Source organism: Lepidothrix coronata, unplaced genomic scaffold, assembly GCF_001604755.1.
Source record: "Lepidothrix coronata isolate B3197 unplaced genomic scaffold, Lepidothrix_coronata-1.0 Scaffold96, whole genome shotgun sequence".
NCBI classification, from domain to species: Eukaryota; Metazoa; Chordata; class Aves; order Passeriformes; family Pipridae; genus Lepidothrix; species Lepidothrix coronata.
In genome coordinates, this window is record NW_016690276.1 from 318,349 (window position 1) to 342,472 (window position 24,124).

Sequence of the window (24,124 nt, forward strand, 5' to 3'; positions counted from 1 at the left end):
TCCCTTTTGCTCACAACTGTAACAAGGTTTCCTATTTTTACTAACAGCTCAACCATTTCATATTTAATCTTTCAGAACTCATAGGTATTTATCTGGACTTGATAATTTATTTTTTACTTTTCAATTACAAATTAACCACAGTACTTATTTTCCTGATGCCTTAGTCTACTAGAGTCTCATATTTTTCCTCCTAGAAAAAGGCATGTCTTGGTCCTCTAGTAGAAGGCCAATACACTTGGTTTCAGGAAATTCACATTACAACTGGCATCTCATCTTTGATGATTCCATATGTGTCCTGATTGTTTTCAGGATGGCTGTTGAAGAGAAATGTCATCCTGTTGGAGAAAGAGGAGAAGATTTTTGGGGGGTTAATACTGTTAGTTATTTACTCATCAAAATTAAATTTATCCCTTCCTTGTAGTTACTATATGTTATCTGATTAGAATTTAGCTCTTGTTCAATGTTTTTCTAAGACTATATGTCTGAATTTCAAAGGATGTTTTTTTTTACTTATCTAACTTCTGAACCCTTGCCATTGAGCTCTATTGATTTCTTCTTCTCCTGCTTTCTGTTTTGTTCAGAGACATAAATATCTTTTGAGATTTGGTTATTGTTTTCTTCAGTGCCAACCCCAGAACACCCAAGAATTCCTTTTTTTCCACCTGCGGGGCCATTTTCACTAGCCACCCTGTTTACATGTTTCAGAAACACAACTTGGAATTTGATGAGTTTCCTATATTTGTGTTTGCTTTTCTGTGTCTGCGATGAGCTTTTACAGTTTGCTATTGCCTTCTTTGAGATGGTGTTCTACCCCTTGATTTGTCCTTATGTGTCAACCCCTAGATTTGTGCAGTTTATACCGTTAATTTGTGCTGGGAAAGCTTTAATGGGTTTTAGGCAGGAGACATATGGCAGTAGTTATTTTGAAACTTTAATGAATGCCATTAAAGAATCAAAGGTATGGAAGAGGAATTCCACAGGACAGGAAAATAAAGGCCAAGAGGTAAGGAGACTTTAAAGGGTTATAATATACATTTTTTAAGTCCAAACCAGGGTTGAAAATACTGCAGTTGTGATCCTTTAGAGACTGTATTATTTTTCTTGTTTACAAGGAATGGTAAAACTAGATAACATGTAAAGCAGAACATATTTATTAGACTAAATAACATGAACTTTATTTCATGAAAAATCAGTTCATGAAACCACAACAGAAATCTAATTGCTGAAAATAATATAGGATGCACAGTTCAGTGCAGGAATACCATGACAAAACTGCCTTTCGTGGTGTAACCCAGTAGCACATAGAGTTACTCAGCACAGGTGCTTTGGGCTAGATTTGGTGAGTTCTAGTGCCAGCACTCCAACTCCCCAGCAGCAGAGTGTGTGTTTGCACTGTACTCATGTAGGCTGTTACCCAGCTTCTGTTGAACTTCCTGCATACAGCTGGAGAGACTGCAATGCTCCCTTTCTCTCCTTTGCCCCTGCCAAAAGGATCTTGGCATTTGACAGGATCCTCTTACTCTTTCTGTTCTTCTCTTTCCGTCCATTTTCACTTTTTCCACCCTTTCCTTTCCCTTTGTATTCCTCCTTGTGTCTTAAAACACAAAACCAAATTTTCAGTCTCGCTTTACCTTTCAAGAAAAAAGAAAAGGAAAAATAATTAAAAAAAAAAAACTAAAGAAGGGGTCTTGACAGCTATCTTCCTATGTATTGCCCTTTGCTTGCCTGCAGCTCCTTCCTCTTGAAAATGTGGCTTCAAGTCTCCTGTGTCTCTTTTCTTCACCAACAATTAAGGTCTCTCCAGGATCTCTCGAGGCAGACGGATATTCCTTATGGCACTGTCTTGGACTCCGCAGTCTATGAGCACGTCCGAGTGAAAGGGATGAATCCTTTTGAGAGGGATGGCATGTATTCCCAAATGTGGAGGATGATTAACAGAAGTAATGGCTCAGAGAACAACGTCGTGGAGTCGACTGCAGGTATTCAAAAGGTATGCTTACATTTTGCTTCCCATTGGAGATGCTCTGTGTGACTCCACATTTGTTTAGTTGTTGCTTTTAAAAATAAGAGATGCATTTGCACCCAGCTAAAGATCGTGCCTGGTACCTATTTCTGCAAGTCCTTTGCATCAGCACAGAGCATTGGGACTTCTCAGCTGTGTAGCTTGTTTTTAACAGCATTTTAAAATGTAAGTACCTCAACTGTTTGCCGAAAAAAGGAATTATAGGTGTATTTATAGGAGATGAGTGCATTTATCAGGATGCAAAATGGGAATAGGATCACTGGTCTTAGAACACTAATTATCTTATTTTTGTAGACTCTTGATGCTGAAAATCTTGGCTTTCAGTTGTAGCTATGAATCATGTTTGTTTTGAGAGAGGAAGGCAGAAAAAGATGATCTGGTTTTAAAGAACAGTCTCACAACCACTTTCTGTGGTGGGCTTTGAGAGTAGGAATCAATTTTTGTAAGCATGTTTGTGAATTCAATGACTCTCTCCCAATTTTTGTTTGACAGCTACAGCTTTTATAGAAACACTAGTCCATGAAAGGATTCAGTATAAGAGTGAATATTCAGCATAATGAGTGACTGTATACAAACTTTTTGCCTACCATTTTATCTTTATATTCAGATTTTTAAATCAAATCAAAGAATTATCGTATTTTGTTAACTTTATTTTGAACTTCAAAATGGGAAGATTGATTAGACAAAATATCTATGAATTGTGTGCTTACTTGTTATAAGCTTGATTTAGAGACTTCTAAAAATCCAGAAAAACTCTGCCTTTTGTCTCCATCAAAATCCATTTGCCAGGAAAACCTGTAATTTCTGATGTTTTCACACTGAATACAGACAAGAGAAAAAAGTGTGTTAAAAAGAATGATGTAATCACTGGTGATCTCTTGATAATAAAAGAACTACAAAATAACAAAAATTCTTTGGAGTTCTAAAATCACCGATCCAACCTCTGGATAACCAAGATCATATTTTCTCCTCTGGAGGACTAAACAGCTTAAAAGAAGAGGCAAGAGAGGCCCTGGGGAACTGCACTTTTGAAACCCCTTTAGATAAAGTCATGAGCTGAAAGAGCAAGAAAAAAAGTCTGAAGATTTATAGGATAGAGGAAATTGCTTTTTTTGAGAAAACATATTTTAGCTTGGTTTGTAAGGCGCTGATAAAGCTAGGGTTTGACTTGTGTATATATATATTTTAAAAAACTGCCTTCCTTTTGGTTTGTCTTCCCAAGTTATACAAAGGGTTTCAGAAGAATCAAAAAACAGAGTACATCAAACACAGCTGTGCTGACTAAAGGCTTTTAGCTGAAAAAAAACCAAACAAATGGTGTAGCATGCTGGCAGGTAATTCCATATTACAGTCTTTGATTTCTTGTTCCTGGAAATATGGCATTTGCTATCTTAAAACCTACAAAACCAGAAATATCTAAGTTCTTTAATTTCCCATGATTCTGCTCCCCAGGAATAAGCACTTGCAAATGATTATGTTGAAAAACTAAGTTGTGCCATGTGAAGAAGCCAACCATCCTCCAGTTCAAAAAAATCAGACAGGCCTGATTCTAATGAACATACACTTTTACCTACGTGTGCATTTTCTCCCCTTCCTTCAGTTTACAGGAAGACATGACACAGAAAAAGATTGTTTGCCAGCTGCTGCTCACACAGAAGCTTTGGGGAGATTGTATTTGGCCGCTCAGGAAGAACGCTGGATGAAGAAAGTGATGTTAAAAGCTAATCTTAGGCAAAGAAAACTAATATTTTAAAAGGTAGCTGATAAGAGGCAGAGATTATAATCTCTGTAACACACTTCAAAAAATGAAAACATTTCACAGGAAAGAAATTCATGGGCCTCCTAGGCCTATATCTATGCTTCATGATGTTCTTCAGGGTCTTTAATGAATTTAACTGGCCACATCACAGCTATTAAGCTAAATATAACTCTGGACAAGCTAAACCAACAGGTCTTCCTCTGTGTTTCATTTTGTTTCTACCTTCCTAAAGCATGACCGAACAGCAGTTTGTCCAAGCTCTGTGATGCCATTACCTTGGCACACGTTCCTGGAGTGCCAAGTGAGAGAGGAGAGACTTACAGAGTGCTTCCAAACAGGTACAGGGAAAGGGATTTCCACTCAGCTGACTAATGACCATGAATGTACTGTGATAGGAGGGACCACCATGGAAAAGATGTGTCCTGAAAGGATGTCTGAGTGCAGTAGACATGCTCAGCTTTAACAGCACTCCCTGCTGCACCATCTCAGTGGTTAAATGGGGTTTACAAGTAGCTTTCACAGCAGAGCCTTCCCCAAAATTTTTTGTTAAAGCATAACAGTTCTTTAGTTTTGTCTTGCTTTTATTCTGACAATTCCAGAGGAGCTGGCACTATTGTATTAATGTATATATAAACAGGGGGAAGGGGAGAGGGATCAACCACTGATTTACTCAACACATCACCCCTCTCACTCAGCAGGAATGCGTGCTTGCTGTACCAGTGACTTCATGGGGAATGGTACCCGTGTGAGTGAAAATACAGTACAGCCAAATGACAATTATTGCATAGTCCCACTTCGCATCAGGCAATCTACTGCTTTGACCTGCGTTTCCTAGCAGGAGAGCAGGACAGGCAAGAGGAATAGGATGGGAAGATCATGCCACTGTAAGTTTTCAGATTTTGATATTTATTGGTCCTGTTATTCTCATAAATCAGGTGCACGTCTCACCGTGTGTGCTCCTGTTCCATCCATGATGAACAACTATATGTACCATCAGGTCCTGTTAGAGAGCAGCTGAGTAGATTTACCCTGAAGAGAGAGCAGGGTAAAGAAACAGCCTGAAAAGCACAGGTGCTTTAGGTATTTTCTTCCATTTGTTGTCTCTTCCTTTCTCAAAAAACAGCAAAAAGTGGTTGAAGGTCTGAGTTTAAGATAGGGAAGCATTCATTCAGTTGTTTGTCTTCCTTCACTGTCAAATCAAAATGGTTGGGGAAGTAACTGTATTTTTATATAAGCTTGGATTATTCACTTTTATCTTCCCTTTTTCTTTATTATTGTTAAGTGTTTCGTGTGTCTCAAATTGATTTTCCTTTTTTTTGCATAGGTTATGAAATATGCATCTCATTCTGTCTAAGGAAACTCTATTTTTGCAGCAGTTATTTATTCAGAGAGGATTTACAGAGGCCTAAGTCATGCCTGCTTAAACATTCATTGAGGACTCCAAGAAAAATCATTTAGGCTTAAACATATCACATTACATACCTCTTTATGTCTTTTTAAAAAGCACATTACCCTGTTTAATCCTTTACAAGCACCACAGGCTTTCCTATCCTTGGAACTATTCCCATTTAAAATATAATGAAGCGCTTCTTTTGTGCCCCTGTCTGCTCTTTCTTCCCTGGAGTATAATAGTGCCTAATGCCCTATCCTACCCACCTTGTTCCTCTGAACATGATACCATAGCCTACAGCGTCTTCATTTTTCTAAGTAGTACAGAGTGGAAAATTCCTTTCCCAGGCAGAATCCAAATGTGTTTGAAACCTCTGCCTATTTAACTCTATCTGCAAAATATTTAGTTGGTAGAAAACTTGCGAATGACTGTCAGGTGAAATAATGCTTATGGATGTTGCATTAAGAGAAACTGCTCATAGGCTCATAGTATTTCCTTTTCAACTTGCACACAGCATCAAAAGGAATTTGGTCTTGAGATCTGGATTTTCTTGTGATCCTACTTGCACTGCCAGTGGTAACGTGCTTGCAACTGCTGAGCCCGTTTGTTTTCTCTGGACACTGGGGATGGCACTTTTACCCTCCCGAAAATACTGTAATAGTAAAATATTGTTTAAACTACTTATGAATAGACCATAGAAAGGTTTTGTAAGGTGATTCCTCCGGGAAAGAAAGGGGTAGTAACAGTTTGTGATTCTGTGCTAGAACAAATCATTAGTAGCTAAACATGGACATTCTTAATTTGTTTACAACAGTAGCGACAGTATGAAGATTTATTTTGGTGGGCCAAAAAACCTCCTGAATTAACTAATTATCCTGATATACCCACAGAATTGTCATCAGAATTGCCATTCTTGTGGCAGATACACTGATCACACCACATAAAATTATTTAACATATGGAAGTTGATACATCTTTGTTGTGAACATTTCTGACCATGGAGTAGCCCAATGAAAAGACACTGAAATAAAAACAGAACAAAGACAGACTTTTGGGATACTGGATCTGTACCATGATTCAGCAATTTGACGGTGGCTAAGATAGGGATAGGAAGCAAAAAAGGAAGAGCATATAAAAATGCTGGGACAGTACTCCAGTACATCTTAATTCACAAGAGGATCAGCTACACTATGCAGCTGTTGGTTAGCAAGCTAATTATCAACCCAGACACTGTTCCCTGGCTCCCCTCTGCCTCTGGAGGTGATGCTTCTTGGGCAGCTGAGATGTTCTGTGTCAGCTCTACGAGTAATAAGGTTCACAACTACCCCTAAGAACTTGATACGTTCAGTCCCACAGCTGAAGGTGCAATTCATCTATTTTCCAATTACTGTCTCCTGCACAGTCCATGATTTGGAGCTGACAGATGCCTGGGGGTACAAGCACACCTACTGCCCTCGCCTTTTATTATTGTGGGTGGTCTGGCTGTTTATTTTTCTTTCCTGCAATCCTGTGTATCTTTGCTTCCATATATGGGGCTTAAAAAAACTTACAGCAGTGTAAAAAATTAGAATCCTGACCAGAAAGCACTGCAAATGCAGTGTGGTGTTACTTTCAGGCTATATCAAAAGGCTAATAGCTATCTGGGTTGGCTGAGGAGGTCAGTGTGTTTTGGAAGTATAATAACTGGTCTGTGACTGTTAACAGAACACGAAGAAGAATCTGTGCAAAGCTTTAAAAATGAAATATAAAACTCTTTTCCTGCTACCTCATTTTCTCAGAATTCAAGGTAGGTTGTTCTCCCTCACCAACACTCCTGAGCATATATTAAAGTCTGATCTTACTTTGACTTTCTAGAGAGTTTTCACAGGTTTTATCTTGACTAAAACACCTGTAAAAGTTATCTTCTGCAGAGCTGGGCTTTATTCAACTGAATACATAAGTCAAGATTTGAGTCGGCCTACATATCAAGAAATGGATCTACGTGGACATGTATTCGTCCAGCAACTAAGCAATCCAACTATGACTGTATTCCCTTTGTCTCCAAAGTTTTCAGGAAAGTTTATCTGAGTTCATCTTCTCCTATTTCATCTTACGTGCTCCGGAACGTACCTCACCCTTTTTGCTCTCACTGAAATGCCATCCAAGTTACTCATAACTTCTGTTCAAAGGTCAGTCTGCATATGCCTGCCAGTCACTGTAACAACCTCAGATGTCACTGACGCATGTCCTGCTGTGGTGCTGTGCCGCTCTTTGACTGTCTTTGCTTGCTCTCTCTCTTATCTCTCTATTCTTTTGGAGAATTTTCCAGACTCATTCTGAAATTTTTGTGGGCCACCCTACATCCAAGACCATGGTCTTTTCTATCTGTAGCTTATCCATGACTATTCTTAAATCCAAACAAATTGGCTCCACAGAGACAACTTGCAATTTTGCTTCTCTTAAACTGAACTGAACTTCTTTCATCTGAAATAAAATTTGTGTGTTTTCCTCTGCTGTCTGTTCATGTCTGACCACTCATTTAGGTCAACCTAAAACCTACAGTAGCTGACTTCATCCTCTGAATTTTCTTTCTGTGGCATTCTGTTGCTGTGTCTATTGAAGTTTTCCCAATTTACTTTCTGTAGCATGTCTACTGTTCACCCATACAACCTCCAGTCCATTGGTTCAGGAGTTTTCAGAGTTATTTTCTGGGACTTCTATAAAGCACCCTTTCTGCATTTAGTTCCATTGAAAATCCTACTGGGTTTAAAAAAAAAAAAAAAAAAAATACACCACCCAAAACCAGTTATCTTGACTTTCAAGGCTTTTTATGGTGGATTCTGACTCTCCCTGTAGCTTTCTCATTTCTGAATTGGAAATCACTTGTGTGAGCTTCCAGTGCAACTCCTTTTTCAAGCAAGCATCTTTATGCTTTCTCCAAGGACTCTTCTGTAAGGTATGTTTTCCCTCAAGTCAGTGGTCTTGTCTTTTCTTCAAACTCCTTAGCACTCCTCTTTGTTATTACACTAAAAAAACCTTGACAACTGGGTCTCTGGCGTACTATGATCGCTACCCATCAGCTGAGCAGTGCTGTTTTGTTATTTCTTTATGTTCTTTCCCGTCCTTTGGTTTATTTTATAACTGCCAAATCAGAGGAGAGGGAAGAACTCACACTATAGTCATCTAAATACTAGCATAGATGTGATGTGAAACCTAAGAACTACTATAACCCAGAATGAACTAAATTAATGAACACCACCATTATCAGATGAAGAGTATTTCTCCAAAAACAACCTCTCTGTGTCTGACTTTCCAGCCTTCATCCTGAGAGGAGAGCTACAGCCTAACTTCAAAAGATGAGCATGGGAACTAAAGTTTATAACAGTCTAATACAATATAAAAAGATATTGGTCCTTATTGAGCAATTGGTCCTTATTGTCTCCCAGTTTCTCCAGCTTCAGTGGTGCCACCTACATATTTCTTTTGAATTCTCTTGTGGATTAACAGCATTAGTCTGAAAGACAGTTTTCTAATCTTGAAGTTTTCTAATCTTGAAGTTTTCTGCTCATTTTCGGGTGTTTGTTGGCGTGAAAGCTTGGTTATTTAGGGCTCTCCCCACAGATATATCCCTTCCTCTGTTCAAAGATATTTCTCTCTTAAAACCTTGCTTCACCTAGATCTGTCAATGGCCCCTATCTTGTGTAACTTGAGGTGCCTAATTTAGGTGCCCAAATTTCTTTCCTAGCTATTGAAGACAGACAGTTTGCTTCTCTAGAGTGGTCAGAAGTGCCTGTTTTTCTTGTCAGCTTATTTTGTACAGTACCTACCAAACTAAGATCATATTCCATGACTAGAAATGGCAATAAAAATAAGAAATAGCAAAATATACTCTGGGGAACTAATTTTGCTTCAATTCCGTAGAATTGCATTTTGCAGAGAGCTGAGTCCAGACTTTTCAGCTGGAAAAAGGATAGCTAACAGCCCTCTGAGTAGTAAGCATGGAATGGAAGGGGTGGGCCCCACCCAGAGGGTCCCAATCCTTCATCTTGATGGCCAAATACAAAGTTAACTACTTCACACCTTAGCCTGCGTCTAACCCTGTAGTCATCTTTTTACATGGCAAAACAGTCCAGAGGGGAAAATTGATTCCTTTTTAAGTGGAGATTTCACTTGACGTTTCTCTTCTGTAGAACTGGACTAATTAGGTTGGAGTTATGAGTGAAAAACCTGGCATGCATCCCTGTCCTGACAGTAGGAGACCAGCTGTGTGTGTGGGTATCTGCCACTGTAAGTTTCTGGAGAACTTTGGATATTTCTGACAGGTAGGAACACAACACTACACTCTGATGGCAAGTGTACCTAGACCACAGCACATGGAGTAACTGCTTGTGGCTACGTGTATGAGGACTTTGTAGTTGGCAATGCTTAGTTTAACCCTCTTATATCTTCTTGTGCCTTTTTCTGGCACTGAGCGCTTTGGGAATTGCTGCCAGAACCATGTGCATCCCCATTTGTTTCCATGGCCCTATCGCATCTGAATACCGCAATCCCAAGCATTATATATGAGAGACTTTAAATTTCTGAATAAATAAACAGCATGGATGCTGCTTTCATTTGCACTGGCAAGCGATTAATTGTAGAAATTCTGAGCTCTATCCTGAAGCCAGGATTTTTAGGGGATGGAAAATTTTGGAACGTAGCAGGGAGTAAGAAAACTGACAATTAGAAAATAATTTAAGAAAAAGGGTGTATTTTCAGGCAGTAGTTGTAAAAGCTGAGCATGAGCATGTCAGGATAATGCTTAAAGAAAATTTTTTTGCTAGTATTATTCATTGCTGAATATTTCTCAGCTGATCACACTCAGTATTAGGGAGGCATCTGTTAAAGGATTGTATAAACAGAAAAGGCTGCTGAACTCACCCCTACAAATGAGTAGCTTAGTTTGTACATATTTGGATCTACCAGAGCAACGCTGTTGTCGTATGCTGGAAAAAGAAAAGGTTTAAAAGTACTTACTAGGTGATAAGTGCATTTATTATACATTAGCACAGGAGAGGTCTGAAAGAGAAACAGCTCTCATGGATGCTGTTACAAACCATCTCACGAGTGAAATACAGGATTAAGTAAAGAGTACAAAACTGGAAATGTCTTCACAGGTATATTTGTAGCAAAATGGAAATTCTGCTGCATGTTGCTCTCTCAATTAAAACCAAAACCAAATTATGTTTCCCCTTCTGTTGATCAGCTGCAGAGGCCAGGAGGGGTTTGGGAGATGCAGATTCTCTGGGGTAGAAAGGTACTGAGGGGTCCATTTTGTAAGGTGTCAGTTGTCATTTGGGCACTTTTGCTAGATAAAAAACACTTGCTACTTTTTCCAACCCATAAATCTACTTCTAATGCTGTTGCTAAAATTGTACATACTGCTTTCCTAAGCTCTTCCACCTATGGCATCGCCTCAGTGAAAAAGACTATGACCAACAGACCAAAAGCTGGAGAGGGATGAGCATGCTGTGCTGAGATGTTAACAGAGCAGTGAATCTCCTCCTGTGTGTCAACAGCTTGTGGAGGGATATATCCTTAGGATTTTTGAGTAGTGCTCTTTATTAAACAAGAGAGACTCCTGATGAAAGTTACACACTCCCACACATATGCTTTTCTAGTCTGGTCACATAAGATATGGGCCATGTCTGTGCAACCTAAAGGGAGGCAAACCTTAGCATGAGTAAAATGTCCTACTTGAAGTAATTCTTTTATTTCTTCAGGTCACTTCTTGTAGCCATTTTCCTGTGGAAGGATGACAAAGGAATTTGTGCAGTTTAACAACCATACATTTTTTTTCGTGCCAAAATCCAGTCCCATATTCCTTTTTAAAAAAATCAATTGAAAAGGTCTGTCAAAAATTGCTGCCACGGGAAGAAATAGAAATTTGGATTAGGTCTTCTCCTTCTGTCCCCCTGCTTTTATTAACTACTCGTGCAAAAGCAGTATTAATTCACAGTTCCCTCATCATGCCTCTCTGTGGCTTGTACCCCTTTCCATGGCAGAGGGACATGTCCATGCACTGATACCTCATTTTGCATTCTCGTTATCCTAAGAAAGAAAAACTCTATAAAATGCCTGACAGAGAAGAGTAGTTTGGCATTTGGAGCACTCTTGTTTGGCTATAGGGGACATGAAAGGTATAAGGCATTTGTTATTCTGGTCCTATGAGCTCTTGTTGCTCCATTTTATCTCCATTAACTTCATACTTTTCCTACAGAGGTTCTGTAACATTTCCAGGTTCATGAAGATTAATAACACCACCCTCCTGAGAGTGTCTGGGGACTACACAGACTCCTACGCAGCTCCAGCAACCTCTGCTTGTTCTTCTGAATTCTCACTTCACTTTGTTTCCTCCCTCTTACTTTTTCATGTTTCTGCTTTTTGACCCTCTGTCCCTTCTGTTCGGATAACAGCTACTCCAGCTTTTCCCCAGCTCTTGAACCCTTTCTTCTTCCCACCCTTCACCTCTCTACACAGTTACACATCCCCTTTGTTATCTCCATCTTACATTGTTTCACTGTTTGTCTGTGCAACGAAATCTGTGACTTTCCATTTGCAATCAGATGAAGTGTTCCAAAAACTCTGACTGTCACTTGGAAGCCCAGTTGCAGACTCATAGTGTGGTGTGCTGCTCTGGGGATGTATCACACACAGATGAGGGGAAATACAGGCTCTCTCTAATGATCAATAGATGGAGACAGGAGAGCATACTCTTGCTCCAGGCACAGAATTTGGTAATGTATTCACTTTCTTACTTAAATGTTTCCAGCTATCTTTCTTTTTTGTATTAACATATTTTAATAATACCCAAATATATTGTGATGCATTAACAAATGCAAATGATAGTATTGAATGTAAGGTTGTTTAAAGGATATATGCAACAGAAAAAATAAATGAATAGAAATAATGAGAAAGGGGATTGATAAAATGTGCCCTAAGTTCCAGCCCTAAAGCATGACTTTGACTATGAGGCTGCGAGTCTAAAATCATGAGAGAGGCATAAGAGGTAACAGAGGGATCTTGTTTCATGTTTTTGGAACTGCTATACCAATTGTTTATAAAACAGTTTTGATAGATTTAGATAATTTCTGTTAGAAAGCTTGTTACCAAACAAACAAAATGTCTGTTCCAGAGACTGGCAAATGCAGTTGCAGTGAGTAGATCTATAGCGAGTCTCCACTGTAAGACATTTGATAGTTTGTCATTAAATGATTCAGAGTTTTTTCATTCTAATACTCTTACAGCTGGAGTCATAGAAAAGAAATGGGATTCATAGATCAAGTTGAGATAACAAATTTTTAGAATATCATCCTTAAATAGTCAATACATTAATAAACATATTGGTAGGCAACTAAATACTAGTGAAGTAATAAGAACTGTGCAGGAAAATTAAGCTGCAAACTAAAAATCACTAGCAGAATACTTAGGAAAATCAACCTTTCTAGTCTCTAACGTATATAAATATCGAGCCTCTAAGTATTGGAAAATTTAATTAAAACAGATGATTGCCTTTAAAGTCATCCTAGTCTCAAAACATGAGAGAGGAGGAAGTCCAGTGCAGTTTAAGATACCACACAGAGCAATAAAGCACAGAAAAGGTTATTTTTTTAAATACAGAAGAGGAACCCAAAATTTTACCCCAGAATGGTGGTTGTTTTACAAATTCTAGGTCTGTGCTTCTAAATACCTTTGTGCATTTAAATGTACGTACAAGTTGTAGAGCCAGAGAGATATCTATTGTCTTATCTGAAAATACCTGGTCTGGGAGACTAGAGACTGAGCAGGCTTTTGCTACTGGCTGCTTTTTGACATTGTCCTCAGTCATTTCATTATACATAGTAGGAAACATTTTAGTAAAATTGCATCTTGTTGGAATATATAATTTTATTGATTTATTCCAATCAATTCATCTTATTAGTTTCTTGAAAGTGTTATGAGGAAGGTGTACCAGGTAGGCAAGTGGGCTTTCCTAAAGTGTGGCAACTTAAAATAAAGCTAAAATTCTTCTGTTAAAAAAACCAGAATCTTTCCTTAGGCTAAAGATTAATTATAATTGGTTTTTTTCCACCATTTATTCTCTACAGTTAAATTACCATCAAGCAGTTTATGTCTCTTTGCATTTGAATTAGGTGGCAGAGTTGTCCGATTTGAAAATGTGACTACAATAAATGAGTTTCTTTTCAATAGCCAAGCTATGGGAAAAGACGATTTAAGTGCCACGTGGAGTATTTTAAGAAGCATTTTAACAAGGCTGTATCCACATTTTGTTCTTCTATTTTTTTGCGTAAAATACCCACTCTATATAGGCTGCACAACTCCCTTCCTGAATTACAATGGCAGGAGAGAGTTGTTTGCCATTCCCAGCTCTAAAGCTTTCCCGCTGTATGGGGGCTGATTGGTGTTTATGGCTGTTTGCAGAACAGCTATTTAATCAAATAAAACAGACCCCATTCCCTGCTGAATGTAAGAGACGGAGAGATATCCATCCCAGGGGCTGAGTCAAGATGGGTGGAAAATACAATGCATCTGTAATGAAAAACCCAGTAGATAGATAAGCAGATGCATTATAAAAGTCTGTAAGTACCAAAGGGTTCTGGTCATAGCATCAATCAAAGAGCAGAAGATTGTGTTGTTTTATCACCCTGACCTCAGAGCGGGATTTCTTTGTAATACTGTCACAGTTTAACCCCAGCCAACCCCTAAGCCCTACTCAGCCACTTGCTTGTTCCCCTCAACGTCAGGATAAGGGAGAGAATCAGCAGGGTAAAAGTAGAAAAACTCATAGGTTTTGGCCTCAAGTGCTAAAATTTTGCTCAAATAATGTCAAATTATTATATGACTTTCAGAGTCCAAATATTGTGGTTCACAGCATAGTCAGAAGGCAACACACAATACTGTAGGTGCAGATTGGGCAGGTGTAAACAGCAAAGGCAGGAATGTTTTCTCACAAAAGGAAAATGTGAGCATCGGTTAATGAATGTTTGCAAAGTGCTTTCAGTCCTTCAGATCATGCTATTATTAAATTGAACCTCTTTGATTATGCTATGGTTGTGCTGAAAGCTAAATGAAGGAGACGGTTTTCTTTAAACAGTATCTTATTCTTGATTAGAGCAATCATTAAATCATTTTAGATTTAACAAAGTGAGCAGCAGATGGAACACAACAAAGAGAACAGAACAATTTGAGATTTCAGAAGAGAATAAAAGTAGGCAAACCCAGAAGTAATTCAAAAGAGCTCATACCAAAATTCTGGCTAATATAATGACATGTAACGTATGTCTGTGAATCACAATAATTGTGGAAAATACTCAGGGTATTAATTTTTCTTTTTTGGCTGTATAGATACCAATAGTGATCTTGATTTAGAGAATCATACTTCTGAATACATCCTCTCCTGTGGTGGTGAGAGCCTCTTCACATTATCAGACACTACAGTGATTTTGTGGAGTGGAAGCATCAGCCAAGCATATAGCTAAAGATCACATAAATTCTTTGTATCTGATGGATTTTACTACGCTTCTTGCTGTACCTCTCCCTTCCCAAACTGGCATCCCATTTTTCAAGATCTTGAATCTCCCTATTCAGCCTCTCAGCAGCTGTCTTCCCACCTTCCTAGAACATCCCATCAGATGTTTTCCCTGCCTCATATCTATCACACCCTTTCTCATACCTTCAGAGGTAATTTCTCCCTACATCCAACATGAGAAATCATTAGCTCAAATTTGGCATCCATTGAAAGCAGTCAGTGGTAGACTTTGCCTCAATTCGTATTTCCATCCACCAATTTAGGAGCTGACTTAACTTTTCCAGACCTCATGAGCAGAATTACGTGAAGGGAAAATCTCATGACAACAAGAATTACTTTACATAACATTGTATAACATCCAGATCCATTCCTAGCTGAACGAAGGCAAATCACATCCAATAGCAGAGAAATTTGCAGAAGGTTTTTTTTTTAATTTCTTTCTAATGCTAGTGCTAGGCCTGATGGAGTGTCTTCAGTCCCCATGGAGTTTTACATAGTACACTTTTTGACAGATACTGTGTCAAATGGTATTGTATCCTTTCAGGATTTATATTGCACACATTCTATACAGCTTTCAGTATGTTGTATTTATTACTACTCTATACAATCTGTAAGCTATGAGGTTTTCCTAACACCCCATGACAAGTTTTATGTACATTATGTGACTGCAGTCTTGATCTCATCTTTATCATATTGTTCTCAATTTGTAGATTTCTTTATTTTTTATTATGCTGTTGCCATATTTTTACAGTCTGTGATTTATCTCTCAGTTCATTCAGCTCATACATTGCTAGACCTAATGTCTGATGTGTGCCCTACGTAGGTACAGAGTAAGACCACTGAACTGACTATTAATTATTCACTAGATGACAAGTGTAAATGCCTGTACTGGGCCTTAGATTCCCATTGGACTTGCATTATTCAGCTCCAAATAAATTGAAATATAACAAAAAGAATAAGCACAACTAAAAGGAAGTTTTAAAAGAGACAAGAGAAAATATAATTGTGGTTTTATCTTCTTCAGCTACAATAAAATATGTTCTTCATAGATATGTCATACATAAGATAAAGGAGGATATATTTTTCTGGCATTGTATTTACTCTGCTTTCTTGTGTACCTCTTGTGAATTAAACTTTTTCTAAAATTTAACATGAATGGTGTAACAACAATGATGCTATATTGGACTTGACATAGATGTCCATTCATAGGAAATATGTTTTCCATTTGTGTCTTAAGGGATCATATTTTCAGAAGAAGAGCCCATGTGTGTGCAGTTGCATTGTGTATAATGTTTTAATATAACTAAACACAGAAAGGAGCTGTATCTACACACAGAGCACTGCACCGCTGCAAAGCTGTTTGTGTGGGCTGTGTGTGCAGATGCAGGCATACAGCACTTTTCCTGAAAACTTGGTCAGGCATACATCACCAATGTGTCAGAAGTTGTGTTGCATCCCTTATAATCTCCCTTAACAAGTGAAGAAGAAAATTGTGTTCATTGTTTTCCATTTAAAAATCCATACTGAAGGAACAAGAAGTGTGTGCCAATAATATAGACCTGGATAGAAAAAAATATTATTTTTCTGCTCTGGCAGTCAGTTAAGGCCTTTCTCCACCCTTGCTACTGTGCTGGCAGCTCACATGTTCCCAGGTGCAATGAAGTACCCCAGCTTCTCTCTAATTTTTTGAAAGCCAGAGAAAAACTGCAGTTCTTCCCCACTTTTAGTATATATGTGTTCAACGTACTATCCCTCTCATGGTAGAGTCCTGTAAGAGAAGTTATTTTTAAGTTGGGTAATGATATAAATGTAACTAACGAGCAACATCAACTTAGATATTCATTCTTTACATAGACAAGGTCCAGTCTGTTTTTCAGGAAAATAAATAACACAACACTGAATGAGAGTACATTTCCTAACAAGGTAGCGGCCTTCGTCAAGCCATCCCCACACAGATGGTAGGTGATACCTGCTACACATTGAATGAAGTGCTAGAATATGGATTTTATGATGCTATTGTATTTTCCTTTCCCGTTGTTTGGTGTTAACTAATGAAATTATTTCATTCACTCGATAAGATGTTTACTGATGTACATGATTAGCTGAGCACTTAGCTGTCCACACTGCATGTACAAATACCTGATTTGCAAGTGCATTGTCTAACTGAGAAAATCTCAGTTGATGTTCTAATTCTAGGTGAAATGCTACTTCATTTTGAGAAGGCAAATCAGCTGATTGCATTGTATCTTCATGATTAAAATTGTTTACATTCCATAAATATTTTAACTCCACTTTTCTCATTACTCATCTCAAAGATGCCTCAGCATTTTTATTAATGTGGTAAGGCTAGAACAAGTACTTGATTTTAACCCAATTGTATTATATTTTTGAAAAGAACACCAGTGACACAGGGTATAGGCATCAAACTCAAATTAAGAAAATAAATAAGATTGGGTGACTAATTAATTGCATTGTATGTTTACTACAGAACTATTCTTGTTTATGATATAATCAGATTTCTGCATGTATTTTATCCAAGTTTGAATCTGAGAGGCTGGAGCAACACATAAAGAGACATAAGTTTCCATAATTTATTAGACTTGTGGGAAATCTAGAGTGAAGTTGGAAATACGATTGCTTATTGTATTAATGATTCTATTTTTATATATTTAGATTTTTATAAGATACCTACAAACATAAGTAAACCAGAGTGGGTTGTCATTAGAATAACTGAATATTAGTTATGAAATATTAGAGTAATTGAAACTGAAGCTGTGTAATGATGGAAGTATTTTTATAAAACACTGTTTAGCTTTAAAGGCACTAAAATTGTCAAAATGTCTTCATAGTGTATTTCTGTATTGAATTATTACCTCTTTTTGATCAAAATATTTTTTTTAATTTTTAAATATTAATCCATTGCAGAGAAAGTAATTCAGGTTGAAGTCAACTTTTTGGAATAAAATATTCTCCAGTTTGGATTTTCTTTACTAGTTGTGGTCTCAAAATTTGTGATACTTTTCCTTAATTCAAAATCTTCAGATTCCTTGTGCAGAAATGTAGCTAGTTTCTATCCAGCTCAATTTATCACCTTCATCAAGCAAAATTTTTGTGTTTAACATTACCTCTATTGAGTTTGTGTCAAGTGTACTGCCCACGAATTTCTGTTGATTCCTGCTTCAGGAGAAAGAAGGGATGAGAAATCTTTCATGAAAAATATGAGTGCTGAATGACTCCTCCAGCACAAGTGACTGGTTTACAATAATAATTTATTCTTTTTTAGTTGATGTTTGGTGGCCGTTTCTCAGTTCTGTCAACTGTAAACTGAATTCTGCCATTTGAGCTGTGGTGTGGGCAGGTCAGGATGAATTAGAAGCAAATATAATAGGACTCTGTGACCTCCACTTCATTTTTATTTACAAAGGTGTGCAAAATGAATGTTACAGCCTTGGATAAGTGAAAATGCCTGTGCAGACTGTAGCCAGAGATTAACTAGTCTGTGTACACTTGAAGGCAAAGGCTGTAAGTATTTCACTCTATAAGGATGCAGAAGTCCAGCTATCACCTGAAATTAGAGTTACAGTAAACATATAAAATCCTTAGTTGGACATGAAAGTACCCAGATGCATGTTACACTGTTTTGGGTGCTGTCTGAACTTGAAATTCCTTCTGGATACTTGTTTATGTCTTTATTTACCTTTGTACATGTAGAACTTGAGTGCCTGCTCCTTTACCTGGACTTGCTCTGCCTGACAGTCTTAGCTGTGCATTGAGAATGACTGTAACAGTAGGCTCTGTATTAGCTGTTTTACACAAGGAATTTGACTTCCTAGTTTGTGAGCACAAAATGAGCTCAAGTAAGCTTGCTGCAAGGAAGGCAGCAGCAGAGAGAAGCTGGGTTTTAAGACTTACAGGTACTTTATGTGACAATTTGTTCTATTGTGTGATCTCAATTGTCTGCATGGTGATAGCAAGAAGGCAGTCTGAACTGAGTAAAAACTGAGACTGCACTGGTCTTCTTCCCCCTCCCACAGCTCCTATGTTTTCCATGGGTCCTAAACTGCAGAAGACCTGAGGATACAGGAGTGTTTATTGGTGCAGCATCAGCCATCTGGGCTGCATGGTCAGGAGAGACTGACCTGCCTGTAGAAGACCTGATCAGGCTTAAAATGGTTTCTTTCGCTGCAGATACCGTAGACCAGAAGTACCTGTGTGGAGCTTCTCCAGAGTGCTTTGATGGAAACAGTCCACAGCACCAGTCTGTGCAGAAACCTGAACTTACAGTCTTCTGAAAGAAATACTTAGAACCACCCTGTCATATCCCTTATTGAACTCTCAGGGAAAGGGGATGCCAGGTGTCACTGAAAGGCCAAAACTTGAGGGAGTTGTGACAAATCTCAGTTTCAAACACACTACTGCACTTAAGGCAAAGATTCACTGCTAAAGATGATAGGTGGTTTCATGCAGGTTTTCCAGAGGAAGAAGCAGATTTTGAGACCACCATAGTCTACATGAAAGCAAACTGATGTGGAAGCACTGAGCCTCCTGATCCAAACCTGTTCCTTCATGCCCCAGCCCAGGTTGGTGCAAGTTACCAGCAGTTAGTGTTTCTTGTCTCCTACAAGGTATCAGATTGAGGGGAAGCATACTAAATTGTTGTGCAGTGTAATCTCAGAGGGGGAAAAAAAGAGGGGCTGGGAACCATTTCTTGTGGAGCTTCAGGATACTGGGTCTAGATTTGCTGTACCAATCTGCTCCACACAAACCTGGGCAGGAGATGCTTATCAAAAAGAGAAGAGTACAATGGTTCAAAAGAAGATAGTTAAATTCTTTTGTGTGAGTAGTGGGACATCCTGAATCCTATTACCACTATGAAAGTCGGGGCTCATGTACAAGGAATATAAAAAACTGAAAGATAAGTCAGTTTCTTTAAAGCAAATTTCTAAAATGAAACTATTATTTCCAATGAGCTTTTACTGAAGGATTTTTCAGTATCACTGGTAGTTTTGCAAAGACTTTTCTTGTGGTTAAAGTTCTTTTTCAGATGATGAATGGTTTTGATGAGTAGTTTTTTGACTTTTAATGATTTTCTGATCCTTGCAGTTGGTATTCAGTAAGTGTGTCTTTGAGTAAGGAATGACGCCCAAGAATTGTAGTTAGATTGACTCTGCTTTTATTCTAAAGAATGGAACAAGAACCCTTCAGTGAGTGTCATACTGGATTGATTTAATTTAACGAGGGATACTTCTCTAAATTCTGTGTTAAACTTTTTCATGGTAGTTTAATCCACAAAATTTTACTTTTTCACCCAATTGTAGAGTATTGATCCATGTACATTTCCTCATTTAAATGTTCTTTTACTGAGAATTAACTGCCACAAAAATTTGTCATAAGAGGGAACTCACTTTATCAACATTTAGTTTAAATTCGCCTCATTATAGACACTACCACTTGGTTACCACAGATCTGATTTTCTGAGGAACATGAAGTGCTTTCATATAATTTCTGTATATGAGCTTCACTAGTGATACCCTTAAAATAGTACGCATTACTATCTGAAGCACTTAGTTGTCATAAAATAAATGAGAACCTGGCATAAAAAAATGCTTCCTTACCTTTCAAAGGTCTGCTTTGCTGAGACTTTTTTTCAGGTGGTTTTTTTTTTTTTTTGCCTCCTGTTCCTCTTCTATATGAAATTAATGTTTGTGGTAGAGAACCTCTGGTTCGGCTGCATGTCAGTGATCATTATGGTCTGCTGCTTTTTTTAGCACTTTGCTGTGATCACCTGAAGAAGCAGCTGGTTTCATTCTCCCGCCACCCTCAGAAGTGCACCTTCGATTGGTCTCCACTGTTTTGCTCTGCTTGTTCTTTCCTGTCTTGTAACTTCCAAGATCCATTTAATTGCAATGGCAAAATGCTGAGCACTGGGAAAATTCTGACACGGAGGTGCCCTCTCATTACAAAGCTCTCATACCTGGGTAATTCTTATTCTGGACAAATTATTCAAGGTCTGCCCGGCGTAACAAGTGAACATGTGATCATAAGACTTCTCTCAAGAAGTTGATGGCAGGTTGCATATGAGGAATTAATGCTTTTCCTGATTAAGTTTTATGTGGAGCAAATAGACATGCCATTCAAGCTGATATGACAATGTAATGTAAGATAAACTTCATACTGAAGAGGAGATGAGGCTGGGATTTCTAACCTCTTCTTTCTTCCCCTAAGCTTCCCGGTGTTTCATTTCCTGCTGCTGTTCGCTCCTGGGCACTAGCTCAATAATGCTTTTAGAAACTATTCCACACTTTTCTGTTTGAATAAGTACAAAGAATAACTTTCAATGTTTGTCAAGTAGTGCCCCTTGAATTTAAATAACTTTCTGTAGGCTCTGCAAAATGACATCCTAAAGGGGGGAGGGGGGATTATTATTATTTAATTAACTGCTTGTCTGGATGACTGAGAAGAGTTTTCTATATATATATGCATTTTTATTCTGTGCTCTAATACCACCATGGGAATCCAGCTCCTGTCATGCACTGCAGAGAGCTGTTGGTCAGATTCAGATTCAGATTCTCTGAGTGCATGACTGCATTTCACTCTTAAGTTATGCAGATAAGCCACATGTGCTGGACTGCAAGGGAGTGTGGGGCAAGAAGCTCCAACATTGTACTTTGGGTGTACAGAAAGATTACTTTTGCGAGAACTGTGAATTAGTGGGATCTATTCAATGAAGCTGAAATGTGAGATTTTATTTCACTGAGATCCAAATGGAAATTAGCTAAATTTATACCCTTTGTGAAAAAAACCAAGACTTGAAACCTTTGTCCCCTGAGGAAAACAAATTAGCAAATGAGAATTTCTCTGAAGCCAGAAGATCTGACTTCTGCTTCAGTCCATAAACAGCAACTTCATTGGCCTCTTGGAAATGGATTATGGAGATCAAAGTGTTTCCCTTTTCTTTCTGCTGAAGAAAACCTCTCTTGTGAATGCCATCAAGCTGTTTGCCAACATCTGACAACATGAAAATCTAGATTTAAGCTTCCACCACCAATTGTATCTTTGCCTTTTCCCATTTTGGATTATGATATTCATGTTATGTATATTAGCTCTCATATATTTTCAAAAGTTCATTCAATTTTCTTCCCTCTTCTTCATTCCTCATGTAATGGCATCCTTGGTAAGGCTGTTCTGTAGAATGGAGCACAGCCCTCTGCAGGCTGTAGTTACAGCACTCTTGCTGAACATGCAAAGAATATGTCAAAAAATTAATTTATGTATTTATATTTACCCAAGTCTCAGGTCCTCACTGGTGGGCATGCTAGCAGCATTCAATGGTGTTTTTTTCCCCTGGGGAGTTAGTGCAATGGAATGGTCTGTATTGGAGAACATGACCCTCAAACTGCTGTATGGAGCAGGTGAAAGGTGTACAGCAGCTGGAGAGGAAGGATGGCACCTGACTCGTGATGGGAAGGAGTAGAAAAAGCATCATCACTGTGTCTCCAGGCTATAGGCACAGGATGTTCAGAACATGGGCTTCATCAGCATTATCTAATAATCTTCAGATTTTCTTCCAAAAAATTATTATCATTTCAATCAGTTGAAACTTGAGATTTCCCTGGCCTTAAAAGTTCTGTTGTTTTTATAACAGTTAATACATTTTATATACCATGAAATATTTAAAGGAGTTCTGCAGGAAAAATAACTGCCAGCTCTTTTTAACCTGAAATTTATTGTGTAATTTTTTTCTTTTGTGAGGATTCTTTGTATTTCTTTTATAGCAGAATTTAAAATACAGAAAAGATACTATCCAAGAATTTAAGTATGAAAAATTGCAGTAATTTGTTTCTGTTTATTTACAATTATTTTTTGTGAAATTTATCATTTGCTAGACCTAGAAATGTGCTTTTAGAATGCCAGAATTGTACACAAATACATTATTCAGCCTACTCTGCATGAATGGGTTAGCTGCAAGATGAAATACTACCCACATCCGTGTTGGCATAAAATACGTGGATATGCAACAGTTTAATGGCTTTAAATGTTTTTCTTGTATAACTCAACTAGTTTTTGGTGGAATCACCAAAGATAAATTTTAACTAATATCTACAGACAGGACTCCAGCAAATTAAAATTTTATAAATATTCAGTGATAGAAAATAGAAATATAACAGCCTTATAGAAATAGTTTTAACATCTATGTGCTGATGATCCTTATTCTGTGTAACAACTCTTTTTACAGGAACTCCTTCAAAATTGCTCACAGAACCATGAAGTGAAACCAAGCATTTCTGTATAGTACCATACCTCCCTGTTTCACTTAATGAGACCAGTGTAGTGCATGAGTTCAAAATACCCTGATGAACAACTAAGGTTCAATTTTGCCTGGATTTTTTTTTTCCCCTGTGACAGTAGTTATCAGATACTCAAAAAATCTTTTTAGCTCTGCCACACTGACAGGCGGGATGCCACAGGGAAGGAGACCAAAGTGTCAGTTCTCCATGCCCTGGTGGACTGGAAAGCTGGGATTCCTGCTGAATGATAATATGCCCTCCTCCTGCAAATGCTCCCCTGGTGATCCTGGGCTGTATGGTCATATGTGAACAGCATTCAGATTTGCCACCGTCCTGAAATGTTATTACCTCTACACAAAATGCCAATATAATGATGAGAAAATGTAGAATCAGGAATGCAGTTCTTAGAGTAGTGAGTTACAGGTATTACAAGGAACTGTTTCTCCAAGGAGATTTTGCTTTCATTTAGCCCCCATAATTGACTGAATGTAAGCTCCTTGACTTCTTCTCATAATGCAGAGCTGGAATTTTTGCTGGCCCAAAGTAGAAGTCTTCAGCATAGCTATTGGAAAACTGCAAAATATGTGCTTCCCATATTAAGAGGGAGAGAGAGAAGGACGTAAGTTTTGATTGACATTTTGTTCCAGAATTCCTTTGTGATTTTGCAGAAAGCATCATCCCCCCTTCTCACAGTATAGCTACTCATTTGTAGGCGTAAAACTGTGAAATATCAGCAGTGTTCCAGATATGCTATACTCTAGCAAAACTTTATTCTTAATTCTTTAACCTAAAACCTCTTTTAAGCTGTGTGAAAGATCCATGGGCAGACAGTTTAGACTGTGATTCTCAGAAGAGTATACTAAAAAGGAAATCACATACCTCCAGAGCTGCCAGATAAATGATTCTCTCTTAGTGAGACAGGTGTTTTTCCCATACTTAAAAATTGAGAATTGGAGACAGTTCAAAAATAGTGTCACTGCTAATGGGAGGATCGAACTGATAGATATTTGCAAGGAAAGATTAAAGAAAGCTATATCCAGCCCAGCTAAGTAACAGAAAGATCCATCAATAACTGAAAGGTGTCAGCGCCAAAATGTGAGTATTTAGAGCTGCAAAAA

At 38.0% G+C, this 24,124-nt stretch overlaps 1 protein-coding gene across 1 annotated transcript in view; it reads left to right on the plus strand.

The window, feature by feature from the left end:
• LOC108500870 (glutamate receptor ionotropic, delta-2) overlaps positions 1-24,124 on the plus strand; it is a gene marked incomplete at its 5' end in the record, with an annotated part of 287,748 nt that overhangs the window by 193,569 nt on the left and 70,055 nt on the right. The window contains one exon of the mRNA XM_017822214.1: positions 1,795-1,990. Coding sequence (XP_017677703.1) covers positions 1,795-1,990 — 196 coding nt within the window. The remainder of the gene's footprint in view (positions 1-1,794; positions 1,991-24,124) is intronic.